Genomic DNA, 15,455 nt, shown 5'->3' on the forward strand with positions numbered 1-15,455 from the left:
AGTTTTACATTTAAAAATAAAAGCCCTTGAAAATTGCTAGAACAAAAATTGCTCTGACAAAAGATGGTCTTACAACATTAGGCATTTATTAAAGTCTCTTCAAAGTTTTTTTTGAATAGATTACTGATCACGACTGTAATGTTTGGTTTATATGTCTGCAGCTGTCTTAATATGTCAGTATTTACGTGTGTTGTGGGATGTTGTGGCTATTGTGTTACGGTGCTTCTTCGCCGTCTGGCGTTGGTCGTCTTCAAACTGATCTTTATTTCCATATGACAAATCTCTTGACATCAAGGGTCACTTCTTGGGCGACTTGACTGGGATTAACTCAGATTAAGTAGTAAACACACACTGTAGCTTACTTTTTCCCTTTTTTTCTTTCACACAGACACATAGAAACAATGTCAGTCAGTTAAGGGTCACTTTGTCTTTCTTTCTCTCTTTAACATTTCATCATAAAAGCTTTGTTGATATGACTTAAATAATGCAAGGTTTTACATAGATAAATGTCACGTAGCCTAGAGAACATGGTTTAACATTTTTTCTCCACTGACACATAACTGACCCATAACCTTAGTTAATATGTTTAAAAAAATAAAAACCTATGTCTGTCAGGAAAACTCTCAGATTCTGTCCTTTATCGTGTTGTAGGTGTTGCATGACAATTCTGCAATTTATGTGTATAGAATACACGAAAAACTGCGTTTAAAGGGTTATAAAAAATGTTAATGTTTTAAGGTAGGCCAAAGAACCATAGTTTATTTTTTTTATATATGACATAGTTCCTATGAAGTCTGTACAGCACATGAGGTTATTCTCTCTTTTTTAAAAAAACAAACTAAAGAACTAATCCCAGAGTCGTCGGTTTGACACTACTAAACGGTGTGTTAACATTGGAGAGGGAGACACAGTGGTGGGACAAGGTCACAGTGGCAGCCCGAAGAAGCGCGTGCGTGCTTGCCTCTGATTGGGGACAGATAGCATGGTGACGTGAGCGCGCTCATCCACCACCTGCGGGCTCGCGGACAGTTATCAGGACAGCCAGAACTGGAAGGCTTGCGCACGGTTAGTTTAATTCGGTAAATGGAGAAAATAAACAGATGTCGTCACTCTGCGCTGTATTGATAGGATACTTTCCATAGAGGGTAAGTCCTTAATGAGCGCACCAAGTTTTGAAAACCATACTTTTTGTTTAAAACGTTTATATTTCTGTTTTGTATCGATGTGTTCCAAACCTGTGAATTGAAGTTTAATTTGAAAGAAGTCAAACTTATTTAGACCAATTTGATAAGTTTCAGACGGAGGGGACGTAGCCTAGTTTTCAATAATTTGGCCTACGTTGTTTTTCTGATAATTATATTGTAGGCCTTTACAATCCAAATGACTGAATGTGACATGAGAGTAATAATGGTATTGTGTGTTATTGAAACAGCTACTCCTCTCCCTTGCGAGGGCAATGTGTATTTGTAAAGAATCGCTTACATTTCTTTAAAACTTGACATTAAACTGGAATGATAAAAGATTTGGTAACAGTGAGTAATGAAATAGGCCTACGTGTAAATGTTAAAGGAGGCCAGAGAGCTTTGTGTACCAAGCTTTAGACTTTAATCCTTTTTTAGATGTGAGATTTGAAGTGATACAAAACAGAAACCTTTTGAAATAGGGTTTTAAAAATGATAGAATGTTTAAAAAAAACAAAAAACAACACTTGTAGTATATAGGCAAAAAGCAGACAAAACTGACAAATACTCATCATGACAGTGTACTTATTTATTTGCATTAACCAAATGTAAATGTTTCTGAAAGTTAATGCAGATGGATAACTGAAACGACAACAGCGTTTGTTTGATGACCTACCTCTCAATTCTGAGTATTTTCTTAATTAGAATAGAAGAGTTGTTTGGAGTGTAAGCATCACCATCTAAACTCCTCAGATTAACATTCAGGCATCATCATGACCCCGATCACTGCACGGAGCCGAGGGAGGGATGGCTGCGGAAAAGTTTCAATTAGTTGGAACAAGGCGAGATGCCAAGATGACTCAACATTTGTGTGTTTGTGTGTGTGTGTGTATGTGTGCTGTTTATCACAACAGACCTGTCAGTATTTAACAAAACAACAAACCAAACACAATCCCTTTTAAATGATTTTTAATCAGTTTAATGATGTTTTCAATGATGATGATTTTTGTCTCAATTCATTTAGCTGATAAACTGAGGTGCAGAAACTTAACACAATAAGAGAAACAAAGGGAGGGATACCACTAATCAACTTCTATCCATTTTTCCCGATCACTAGGTCTGTTTTCTACGGTACTGAAAACTGAGAATATGTACTCTTTGTGTAAAATGACTCAGCATGGTGTGATTAATAAGATTACTAGGGATATTAACACCAAGTCCTATAAACTGAAACTTCATAGAAATATCTAAATGTATAAAAACTTGAAATGTTAGGTTGGATTTTACTTTTTGCTTTCATTCCTGTTGTATGTTCTAACGCTCTAATTTTCACTTCACAAGATTAGTATATTGATCTGAATAGATAAAGGTCACATGTTACATCACCGGGTATGTGTTTGGTATTTTTAATCTGCGCTACATCCGTTCCAGCAGTCCCATTGTGTGCATTAAACATTAGATCATCTACTTCGTAGAGTCAAATTAGTTGGATGAATGATAAAAAAACCAGGCCTGACACAGAGAGCCATGTGACGCTGAGAGGAATGCAGCCTGTGCCCTGGTTTGTAACTCCCATTGATCAATAACAAGTATCGATGTCTCTGTATTTGTATCATGTTGTGCAATGTGCGGTTTTGTCTTGTACATCGTATACTCAAAGTTAAAAAAGCTACCTGCTGTGCAACTAAAAAAACACATCTATTCATCTATCCATCTATAATAGATACTTCTAGTATAGATTAATATAGAACAGTTGTGTTATATCTTAAAAACAGTAAAAACAACAGATGCTGTGTGACAACTGAGCCTCGAGAGTGAAAGAGCAGAATATAGAACATAATTAATTCAGTGCGTTTTTCAATGACAATGAAATCATACTCCTTGCAAATCTAATCTTGCCACATAACACCTTAATATGGGCAGATAATCTGGATAGAAAGAGGGCAGGGGAGGTGCCATAAAGAGAGAGAATACAATGAAAAAAAAGAAAAAAAAAACCCAAAGGTGGAGAGTGCGGATTAATGGACTTTTTTCAGAGGAGAAATATGAACGCGATCCTTCCAGAAGATGCATACCTGTACAACGTTTTGGTTCGTGAAGTACTCCAAGTTCTTGCTAAATCAAAAATTGATGCCAAAAGACTTCCTTCAATAACCTACAGTCCCTTACAGTTCTAATTTCTTCCCTACGATGAGTGAAAAATTTAAATAATCCACAAGACCTGCATTTTGACTAAAAGTAAGAAAGACTGAAGATTAATTTGCGAAAGGAATATCATGCTTGAAATAGAATGTGAGTATTGGGATTAAGTGTATGTTGATGATGGCTGTGAATCCATTTATATTCCCCTGTAACCAGGTCAGAATGAATAATAGTTATGGCACTTTTGAGGGAAAAGAGTGGCTTTAGTTGTATCGCCATTTGTTAACCTGCACATATCTGCAAATCCCTTTTCTGGCCTCTGTAGGCTTTAAAAATAAAAAAAGAAGCAATTACTAAACATTTTCCTCCAAATGACTGATAAAGTAATGGACTTATCATTGCAGCTCTAGATTGGTCCATTAATAATTTCACTTCTATCAAAATGCCCAGGTCAGGGAACTTTTAAACCCTTAAGACCATTTCCTTCGGTTTTCTTTATGATTGACTTGTATTGAATGTGTTTTGTATGTGTTTGGTTGAAGGAACCACAAACGTTAGTACTCCTGTCACATGTTCATATCAGGTAAAACATCAGGGCATGTGCTGTTCCGGGGGTCCTGACAGTGGGAAACTGTGACGTTCACAGTTACCCTGCATGAATGTTCTTACAAGAGAAGTTATTTGAGACATATGCCACCTCACCATGATAAGGTTAGGAAACACAGGACACATGTTCTCACATGGCCAATACACACACAAAGACAAAAGGCACACTTCCCTCAGCACCTCCTCCAGCTACTGGTGTTAGTTGTCTGGCCACACTTCAACCCAATCTCAGAGATAGCTGACCTGAGAACGTGTTCATTTGGTGGTGTTGACAGCAACTACAGTTAAGGCCTCAAGGTCAGGACCAACTCCTCGCAGTAACTGAACACTTCGCAGCAGACTCTGGAAATCATTTCTTTATCGTTTAGTGTAAATGAAGACCGTAAAGAACATTTGAAATATCTTTTAATATATTTCCGGATTTTGGCTGAACCTTTTTTTAACCAGGACTGGTTTGCAGCTTTATGATATGGGGATGATAATAATAATAATAATAATAATAATAATAATAATCAAAATAAGCTGTAAGGTACACATGAACTCCTTTTTTATTTAGAATGTGATTTCAAATGTATGAATAAATGTGACCGTAATAAGCTGCATCAATTCAATAACAGTATTTGTTACCCCCCATCAGGCTCAACAATTTTATAAAAAGAAAAAGAAATATAGTATTTCTGTGAACAACAAATTTGCAGTGATTTACAGAAACACATTATTTGTCTCATAAAGCCTTAACTGTGTTGAACACTGTGTGTATATCTGTGGTTATTTCTTTAGCTTTTGGACTGAATTACACAGCGCTCATAGGAGGACAACAGACGACTGCAGACTGTTTTTACTCACAATACATTTCTGATTATTGTCAACTGTAATCACCAACTGCATGCTCAATAAATACAGACACGGTGAGATGGGACGGAGAAAAGTCACGTTTGAAACAAAGTAGCCATACACAATGAGATATCAACACTTAACAGCACATATGACGTATATGTGAAAAGCATGTGAAGAACTCGTTGGAAAAATAGGTTTTTAAAAACTAAATTTACTTCCTACTTTCTCATTGAATGATATGCAGATCAAGTGGCTCGAATCGTTGGTGGCATCCAACAGCATCCAGAGCTGCTGTTGGATGCCACAGAGCGATGTGTGAGGATTTTAATCGATTTGGGGATTGTTCTACAACAACAGAAATAAAACACTGCGGGAAAAGATGGGTCAGCAGTAAAAGCAAAAAAACACACATGACTTGTACAACAATACCTGCTAGCATTGGTTTGCACTTATACATTACAAATACTGCTCTTTGTGACGCACGTTGAAATGACTACTTTTTTCTTCAGTTTCTATCGTGGCAGACATTGTGAGCAGCAACTATTGATTTATACACCAGGTTATGCAAAAAGATATTCTTGCCACTTTCTATAAAAGTAGTGGCTCTTACGTAAGTCCTCTGAGGATTAACAAAACCCTTAGTGAGGTTACCGGAGAGTCACAAGCACAGCTGTAATCCACAGCAGGACACTTTACCTCTTTACCCTCCATCAACGACGAGTCCCAGTTTATCCCAGTTCTTCATCTGAGTCCCAAAGCCAGCATAACCTTTGTCCAAGAAAATCCCATCCAGGTCTCCCAATCTATGGCCTCTAATCTACTATTGTTTATTTTGACAAAGATTACTTTCCCATGTACCACTTTTTTGTTTCCTGAACCAAAATGAAGTCTTGCATTTTTGATCTTTGTGTTCTCCAGAGGCTTCTTTTAAATGAGACACTTTACTGAGTCTTCAAAAAGTTCTGTCTCAATCAATAGATTGAAATATGCTGTGATAGCTATAACCTGCTCTTCAGAATTCCCCTTCCTATACTTTCTTTAAGATATTCAAAATTACAATGATGTACTATGTCCCATTGATTCTGATAAACTAAAGAAGATAGACATTAACAATGACTCCTTTGTTTCTGTTCTCTCTTTTTCCATTCACAGGTTTCATCCTTCCATGGGTTCATTTTCACCGATGTGAAGTTCATCCATTTGTCGTGACAAAGTGTTGAAGTTGTCTACAGGAACAACTCAGCATGAGCAAGTAGTGAGTGAGAAAACCGTAGGGCTTACCTTACAAATGGTAGGTTTTCTGATAACCGTCCATTTACCTTGAATGCCGGCTGAACATTTGAAATGACCTAAAATGTGAATATATATAAATAACTTTAAGGCATGTTGTGAGACTTGTTGAAAAGTGAAATCAGTTCTAGTACTGTGTTGCTATTTCTACCTTCCTTTTAATGTGTATTCTCTTTTTTTCTCCTCATTTCATTTTAAGACTGGCAGTATATGAAACAAGAAGGCCTAAAGTAAAAGGATACACATCGGAAAACCAACAAAAAAAAACAGCAGACTCTTCTCATTGAGCTGAGACTCTTTGCCCCAGGTGTCATTGCTTCAACTGACGATGTGTCACCGAGGGAAGTCAACACTCAAACGAAGATGAACCCTTACATCACTTCACACTTCAGGAGGGATCTTTTCCCCCATTTTCATTTGTTGTAGACTTTTGTCTGCCCTGCTGTCAACAGCTGGATGAAATGGCATCAGATCAGTTATAGCAGTAGTTTTTGTCTTTTGTTTTTTCGTTTTTATTTTCTTATCACAGAGCAGAGCTGAAGTTTGGATTCTCTCCATTGTTCCAAACTGACTGCATGTTACAGTAATACTCCTGTGAATTTGTCAGGGTTCATTTGTAAAGAGAATAGTTGTGCAAGGTAAATACTTACAGTACAAGCATACCTTTTCATTGACGGATACATTTACAATTCTCTCTTATGAACTTCTTTTTAATATATTAAGGAATTCTGCATGCTGATGCACGCTTTAAAGATGTTATAAATGGTCCACTAATGCATTACAGTAGCTAGAAAACAAATAATGTTATGTTTGTAGATCTCTGATGTTGAGTTAGCCTCTGATAATCTGGTTCTGGTCTCTCAAACTATAATACTTCTCAGCTTCAGCTTCACAGGCGCACACCTGATTCATCCCCTTCGGCACAAGACAACTGGGAAAATGATAACTTCTTCAGGTGACCTGTGTACTTACCTTCTACTCTCTTTATACATCTAGAACCATGATTATTGTCAGAGATGGATCATAGTAATCTCTCTTTCTCTCGTTTTCTTTCCCTCTTATCTCTTGTCAGACATAGACAGGTTTTCAGCTACAGTAATGAGCTGTAATGAGGTATGTGTGCCCTGAAACACTAACTGTTCCAGGTGAGAGTGAACAGCTGTGCAGTTAAGATCAGTGTTGTCCACGCAACATAGAAGTACATGAAACAAAAGTCATCAAATTTGACAATGGCCATCAAACAGATAAACAGACCCCTAAAAAGAAAGTGTGAGGTTGTCAAAGCAGTGACATGAGTGAAATGGAAACAGAAATGGTAAACCAAATGTGTTTTTCTTTTTTTCATTATAAATTGGGGCCCAATTTTGAGCAAAAGTAAATGTCCTTGACATTTAATGATAACCTTTAACAAGTTGAAGGACTAGTTCAAGTTTGCATTTTAAATTGTGTGTATAGTGTTCAACACTTTGATGTACTGAAAGTTCTGTACTTTTTGTTTTTCCATGCCAAAGAGTTGTGAACTGAAGAGACATTTCATTGTAAGAAATGGCATGATTTCTTTTTCCTTGTTTGACTGCATGATGGTGATATTAGATGGTCCAATCTAGATTTGTCAGTCCTGTATGCATCTTGATTTCAATATTTTGAAAGGTCCCCTGCAATGAGCTGTACCCCTTTTTTTATTTTCATCCTGGTCCTACAACTAATTGCATACTTAGTTCTTGAGCTTTTTTCAGCTGATGCCTGCTTAAGACTTCCCTCTGTGCTTTGAACTGAACAAAAACAGCCCTACCTGCATGCTATTGCGTCTTTTGAGATCAATCATCCCTACAAGTCCTTGTCGAGCTTCTTTCAAAACTGGAGGTCACAGGAATATACTCCTTTGGTTTCTACTGACTGCCATCTTTCCAGGTCATCCAAAATTACTTTTGGTGGATATTACTGAAGGACACTGATTGTTAATGAACACATCTGTGGATCTCATTCAAGAAAGCACACTTGTTTGATGAGTGATCTATCGCTGAAAGGACAGACTTGGAAAAAAAGCATTACAAGTTGGTGAAGAACAAATGAAGGAATTATGCTCTGTTTATTACTAGCCACTGTGAACTTTCAATTATCTCTTTATTAAGGAGGACCGAAAGTTTGTGTTGTTCTCGCAACACGTAGTTGACTGCATCAAGTTGTTTGATTTTGGCAACAAAATCTAAATCAAAGCTCACTAAGGAATACTAAGGATCCATTCCATTGGAGATTACAAAACTTTATTTGTTCATCATGGGAGCGGCGCGTGTTAAACGCCGTTTCAGTGCAGTGGTGGACGGGCCAGTAGAGGAAGAGGAGGTCATGAGGCTGGCACAGAGTGCTGCAGACACGGCTAGGGCAGGGGGGAGCCCAACAGGGTCAGGAACCCCAAGCAGCCCCTCCCCGACCCATGCCCTGAATGGCAAAACTCTACCGCTCCAGAGCAACACCAACAATGCACGGAGGCAGAGCGCTATTGGAGAGTCAGTTGGGGGAGATGCAGGAGAAGGCGGGGTGAGAGCAGGAGGAATGTGCTCTGAGATATGGAGTGGAAGAGGCAGTAATGTAGGAGGAAGAGGGAAAAGCCGATCATCATTGGATCAGGGGCCTCTCTCTTCCCCCTCCACTACCAGCCGCCGGCGCAACAGGCGCTCCAGCCGCCGGCCCCGGCAACGCTTTGTGGGCAAGGACGGACGCTGCAACGTCACCTTCGTCAACATGAGCGAGAGGGGCCAGCGTTACCTCAGCGACCTTTTTACCACCTGTGTGGACATTCGCTGGCGCTGGATGTTGGTCATCTTCACCCTCTCTTTTCTTCTCTCCTGGCTGCTCTTTGGATTTGCTTTCTGGCTCATTGCCTCCGCGCATGGGGACTTCTCCATCCGGCTTACCCCAAGCTCAGGAGCCTCTCTGGAGTCAGGAGAGGCAGAGTCTGGTGTAGAGTCTACTAGAAAGGCATTGGTTGAGGAGCCCTGTTTCCTCCAGGTGAACAGCTTCATGGCGGCCTTTCTATTCTCTTTGGAGACACAGACATCCATCGGTTACGGATTTAGAAGCGTGACCGAAGAATGTCCCCTGGCGGTGGCGGCGGTCATTTTGCAGTGCATTGTGGGCTGCATTATTGACGCCTTCATCATCGGGGCAGTCATGGCAAAGATTGCCAAGCCCAAGAAGCGCAACGAGACATTGGTGTTCTCTGACACAGCTGTCGTGGCGTTAAGAGATGGAAAACTCTGCATGATGTGGAGAGTTGGAAACCTACGCAAGAGCCACCTGGTAGAAGCACATGTACGAGCACAACTGCTGAAGGTAAGTTGAAGAGGATGGATTATGACCATACTGTAGTAAAGAAAGAGGTTAGAAAGTATGGCAATTTAATACAAGATAAATCATTATCTTACCTCTATAGTGATCATATAAAATGGTAAAAATATAAAGTTATAAAGATAAAATAGTTCACCAAAATGTTTAGTGAGAAAGAATAGTGAGAGAAAACTAAAGAGAGAAAGCAGCAGAAGAAAAAAGGTTGCAATAGATTGAAAAAGAGTGCTGAGACCATCTGGCCTGTATCCTGCGGACCGTAGTTAATGAGAGCTTGTTTTATTTTCCCTCAGGGGTTAGGAAGATTTACTATGGATTAACTTACCCGCGATTCTTTAACCATTGTCCTTCATCATCTCATTTTCCCTTGTGCGCACTGCATGTTGGTTCAGTGATCGTCCTGTACGTCTGCATATGTTAACCTTACTATCTGTACTTACGAGGATAGCTTTAAACATTATCCCTCCTTTCAAGAATGTTTGATCATAAACAATATGACACGTGTAGAGCTGTCCCAAACGATTATTTTTCCAATGATGTAGCGATTATTTTTTTCGATAAATCCACTGATATAATGATACATTTTTCGATTAATCTAGTGATTCAATGTTCAGTTCAGTCGATTATTTCCCATAACTTGACCAATGTAACTATTCACACAATATGTTTTGCTGCAATCCTGACACAGAGCTGGAGGTTTTCTCTTCAAATGTTCGTTCATTGCGGTCGTACTCGTGTGGTACACCAGATGAATTTTGCATCGCCTGCAAACTAACACATCACTAGAAAAGATAAGAGTAAAAAACTTTTGAAGACCATGCATGGGATTTTTTTGCTACATGTTGCTCCTCTGTGCTCGTGCTGCTGTTATTGCGTGCCACCGCCATTGTTGTTGTGTGAATTCTCTTTCTTCCGTTTTAAACTATAGTGTCTTTGGCAACTAGCTTCATGGTGCATTACCGCCACCACTTGATTGGAGTGTGGGAAATTCTAGTTGTTTGGAACGATGCACCGACACAAATTATTCATGTCGACGAATTTATGTTGTCGATTACGTCGACTGTGTCGATGCGTCGTCCCAGCTCTGTGTGTATGCTGCCAGAGTTGTCCAGAAAGTCTGTGGAACTATTAGGGATACAGCTCAGACAATGTGATCGCTTGTATAAATGCATAACCATTACAACGTTTAAACAGGAGTGAGGGGATTAAGTTGGCGAGGATAAAAAAATACAATTGTGAATACTAGTGCCTGATACAGTTAAACCGAGTGATAAGCCTATGCATGGTTAGTATGAGAAAAGATTTGCTTAGTCAAGCTCAACTGCAAATAATATAATACTAAGCTTTTGGATCAGCGTTAGACAATTCAATTCTAATATTGTTACCAGATGAGCTCAGGAAAGATGTCAATTTTATTTTAAATGAATTCACACTTTTCTATACTATGGTATTATATATTATAGTTTAGTCGAATAGAAGTTGTAATCTTATTTTACTCTATCGTGTCACACCTGTTCCAGCTCATGTTATTTACATTATTGTTTGCTTGCAGTCACCGTTTAATATCTTAAGTCAAAAGTAATTTTGCAACATAACAAACCTTATGTGGAAAGCTTCATTTACAAAAAAGTGACTATTTTTCTCTCCTTTCCCAAATCCAGTCGAGAGTGACAGAAGAGGGAGAGTTCCTTCCACTGGACAATGCCGACATCAATGTGGGTTTTGACACTGGAACAGACCGCATCTTCTTGGTCTCTCCAGTGACTATTGTCCATGAGATCAACGACGAATCACCCTTCTTTGAAATTGACCGAAAGACCTTGGAGAATGACTCGGAGTTGGAGGTGGTGGTCATACTCGAGGGCATGGTGGAAGCCACTGCTATGACCACACAGTGTCGTAGTTCCTATTTGGCTTCTGAAATCCTTTGGGGACATCGATTTGAACCAGTGCTCTTCGAGAGGAAAGACTGCTACCAGGTTAGAAAGAACGGCTAAAGAGATATACCGACAGCTTTTGAATGCTTCTTTTACCTGAATGCCATGTGTGAAGCGGGTTCCATTACTGTACTTCTCTTTATATTAGGAGCATAAATATAATAGTTCAGCAAAAGTGTGGCTTCAAGGATTTCCGTATCTGTTGGTCCACCGCTTTAGTTCAAAGTGAAGAGTCTCAACTATCAGATAAATTGGCAAAATGTTGTTTTACTGTAGTTTGCAGCAGCTGATGATGGACCTAGATGAACAACATCTCAATATGTTATGTTGAATTAGATGATGATGATGATTACCATAACATGCTATGCTACATGCGCTATCTTCAGAGCTTTAAATCATTTGGGTCAGCTACATCTCAACCTATGGATACATGCAAAGCTAAATGACATTCTATTGGCCTCAGTTGTACTAAGTAATGTCCGTATTTTGGCATTGTTTTATGGGAATGATAATATACAAAACCAAGCTAAAAACAAAACTAAACACAAATACATCATCACAGCTGGAGGCAGAGTTCCTCACACTGGACATGGCTGTAGACTTGTTGCTCTTTTACGATACAAAAAATAGTTTTTACTGAAAAATCTTGTCTTCCTCCCTTTTCCAGGTGGACTACTCGTTCTTCCATCGAACTTATGAAATTCCAAACACACCTTCATGCAGCGCTAAAGAGCTGGCTGAGCAGAAATACATTCACAGCTCACGCTCATCATTCTGCTATGAGAATGAAGTAGCTTTGGAACTTGTGTCCCCTAATGAAGGACCTGACCAAGATCCTGAGAGGCCTTCCCCACCAACACGAACACCCTCCCTGGCAGATCATCTCCACTACAACTGAACCCGTGGGGGAGGCTTTAAGGGAAGAGAGACAGGAAGTTAAGCAGTTAAGCTGACAGACAAATATGAAGGCAGGGACAGAAAGGTAGAAAGGGCCGACAGAGAGAAAATGGGTAGTGCATGACTATGCCAGTGTCAGGATTAAGGACAGGAAGAAGTTAACTGTGATTAAAGCAAAAAAAGAGAAAATTGGGAGCAAGTCAAGAGATCAAGTTGAATATTAGAACGTGCGCAAGATCTAAATGAGTATCACAATACAGATTAGACTGCACAGAGTAATAGTCAGGAGATAGATTAACAGAGGAAGGTTCTAGGTCAGTCTAAAGGGGGAGTTGTCTGATTGGTCCTGGCAATCTTTCAGAATCATTGAAAACTTGTCTGCTAAGTCTCACATCTGGCCCGTCTGCACCACAGTATGCCCTTCTATCTCCAATGCCTGACTCGCAGAATCACAACAGCACCCCATGGTGACTGTAACCTGCAACTACACCTTCAATCTCCTGATCTTCAGATATTTTTCAGGGGAACTTGGGGGAGCTTCTGTATGTAATGAATTGTTTTGTACCTTCTGAGGTATAACTCAGGAATGTATTCCACTCTGATTTATCATTTTAATGCTTTATTTTCTTATGGTAAGTATGGATAGTGCACATTGTTTTGATACTTGTGGATGGCTGACGAGAATGTGAGGCTTCTTATAGAGCCAAAATAGAGCAACAGTAACATGAAGTAACAGCTGAAAACTAGCAGCGGTTTTGAGCGGTTTGTCTTCCATGTTATGTGTTGTATGTTGTTGTTTTTTGGCTTTTGGGTAAAACAAGAAATGTTCACATATTTTAACCTGCTGTAACATTTTGTGTTGAGTTTTTATAACGTGGTCAAAGAAAACATTGTAAACTTTGTGGTGTAAGTCATTTTCAAACCACTGTAGATGAAGAATGTAATGTTCGGACAAGTCAGTTTCCCTACATTGTTTTCTGTGCTACGATCTAAAGTAACTTGTCATGTTCTGTTGCTTTTTTTTTTTACTTTTGGATTCTAGCACTTAGAACCTGAGCTTTAATATTGAAGTGTCTTGGCAGTTTGGGGGCTCTTGACATTATGAACTGATTTCAGTGGCAGTGGGGTTGTGCTCATAAACATTGCTAAAGAGGTGGAAGACTTTAGTCACCTCCAGCTCCACCAGAACAAAATTGAGCTGAACGTTGCTACAGATGTGGCTTGTGGTTTACGCAAATGTCCTACATTTGCAAAAATAGATAAACTGGAAACTACACCACGTGAATAGAAAACTATTCCGTAGTTTTAATTTCTTATGCTCATTAACACCCTCCTCTCTTACAAATTGGGAGAATAATGTAGTGAGTGGTGCCTTCATAACGAACCAGAAATCCTGAAACTGCCACTTAAGCTTTAGCACGTAACTTCATGTTTAAACTGCAAATACAATAATGTATTTTTTTAATCACGCAAACATTGGCAATATATTAGAAGTAAACAAAACATATTTTTAAGAATTTACTAGAGATCAGCTTGTTAACTGGGAAGTAATGCAATGATAACATTTATCTGAATTGTATTGTATGTACTGTAATAGTTGCACTTTGTAGTTAAATTGAATGGCACCTGGCATGTTCTTGTTTATTTTAAATAATTTTGCAGTAAATGATGCCACTTGAGTATGTAAGTGTCTGAGAAATGAAACATGATATGTGTTGACCAATAATCAGCCTGATTAAACCTGTCCTGAGAACTTCATCTGTGTACTTTGCACTAAAGTAGATAAATATCACCTATTAGCTCTACAGCTGCATTTTTAGTATTGCATGATCAGTACAGCCAATAGACTATCTTTATATTAATATTTATACAGTCTATTGTACAGCCTAACTTCAATACAACAAATTGCAGTGTTTTACTATTGAAAGATTTTGTCATGGTTAGCTCAGGGCTGGTGGAAGTATTGACAGCATATTATCTGTTAAATTTAGTTGTAGTGCTCTTCTACTGTATGTTTGTGCTCCCCCATACACAAACCTCCACCACTACCCTGTTCTATTTATGGGCTTCATGCTGGGTCATGTTGTTCTCCCTGCCTCTGCTTCCATGAAATGTAACTTGAACACACAGCACTACCACTTTAACTACGATAAGGACTTCCAAACACTGCAAAACACTGTCTTCTTTGATGATTTCACTGGTTGTTTAGGATTCAAAACACACTGCAAATAGATGTTTAAACCACAAGTATCTGTTATAAACAGTAATGTGCTTCTTGATCGTATTGCTTCTTCTTGATCAATTCTCTTTGTAGCTTGTTGCATTATTCATGCAGACATAAATGCTCTAAGATTTTAACAAAAATGTAAAAGAAAAGGGAATGCATATTGTGCTTTTATGATTTCACTCTTACAACTGCCTTTCTTTAAAAGATTAATACTCTTTTAGACACAAAGCAAATGTTTTTTGTTCCCAGAAAAAAAGTGTAAGAAAAGTCAAAGTTTTTTCTATTTTGTAAAATTCACAATTCATTTTTTTGAGGGATGATCCCATGTGTCACAGACAAGTCTGGATTATTATTAATCTAAAAATAACTTTTTTAACAGACTGAAAATGACAAATGTAAAAAACCTTTGATGCAATAAAACCTATTATTATTGTGCAAAGAGTCAATTATATGCGTCAGATCCTTAACCCTGTTGCTAATCTCTGTCCTCGTCATAACTTTCTTTCTTTTATTTCAGAAAATAACTACTAATCTATAAGAGCTTAACGCTTTAATAATAGCCACACAGTAACAATCCCTCCAGATATATAGATGAATAAGACTAATTAAATATTATAAGTAGCCTACAGGTAAAGCATTTTTAGGGTTTTAACTAGGTCTTCATCCCAATATAGTGTTTGCTTAATATTTAAGAAGCTGCCTTCATCTATAAGGACTTTAAAGGATACATAATATGTCGGAAGATTTCCCTGTGATACCGCGTGTCCCGGAACCCAGGTTCCTCTGGTAGTCGGTTTCAGTCGGATTTTCTGGGATGAGCTGAGTCACGCGCCTAGTGTCAGATCATTGGGGAGCAAACCATCAGCTTTCTTTGGATCGGATTCAGAGAAATCTGATCCCAGATCTGTGTCTGCCGGACGCTAGCCGCCACTCAGTGGTAAACAAAGGACGCGCAAATCTCCCTACTTTACGGCGAGAGTGCGGCACAGGCAC

At 38.7% G+C, this 15,455-nt stretch overlaps 1 protein-coding gene across 2 annotated transcripts; it reads left to right on the forward strand.

Annotated features, from left to right (window-relative positions):
* Nucleotides 1-1,055: 1,055 nt before the first annotated feature.
* Nucleotides 1,056-15,393, forward strand: kcnj14 (potassium inwardly rectifying channel subfamily J member 14). 2 transcript variants are annotated; one of them, XM_079344402.1, is made up of 7 exons: nt 1,056-1,145; nt 5,919-6,057; nt 6,256-7,011; nt 7,129-7,169; nt 7,568-9,389; nt 11,063-11,380; nt 12,006-15,393. In XM_079344402.1, exons 5-7 carry the CDS (start codon nt 8,334-8,336, stop codon nt 12,234-12,236), a joined length of 1,605 nt encoding a protein of 534 aa, XP_079200528.1. In that variant the 5' UTR covers nt 1,056-1,145; nt 5,919-6,057; nt 6,256-7,011; nt 7,129-7,169; nt 7,568-8,333; the 3' UTR covers nt 12,237-15,393. The 2 variants fall into 2 exon arrangements, with proteins under 2 accessions (XP_079200528.1, XP_079200527.1); XM_079344401.1 differs by having other exon boundaries at nt 6,256-9,389.
* Nucleotides 15,394-15,455: the final 62 nt, after the last annotated feature.

This window comes from Symphodus melops (assembly GCF_947650265.1).
Source record: "Symphodus melops genome assembly, chromosome: 5".
Lineage (NCBI taxonomy): Eukaryota > Metazoa > Chordata > Actinopteri > Labriformes > Labridae > Symphodus > Symphodus melops.

Bases quoted from the DNA above. Each gene is read 5' to 3' on its own strand.
- kcnj14 (XM_079344401.1), top strand. From the start codon at position 8,334: ATGGGAGCGGCGCGTGTTAAACGCCGTTTCAGTGCAGTGGTGGACGGG. The intron at 9,390-11,062 runs GTAAGTTGAAGA...TCCCAAATCCAG, and splicing joins TACGAGCACAACTGCTGAAG to TCGAGAGTGACAGAAGAGGG. The intron at 11,381-12,005 runs GTTAGAAAGAAC...TCCCTTTTCCAG, and splicing joins AGAGGAAAGACTGCTACCAG to GTGGACTACTCGTTCTTCCA.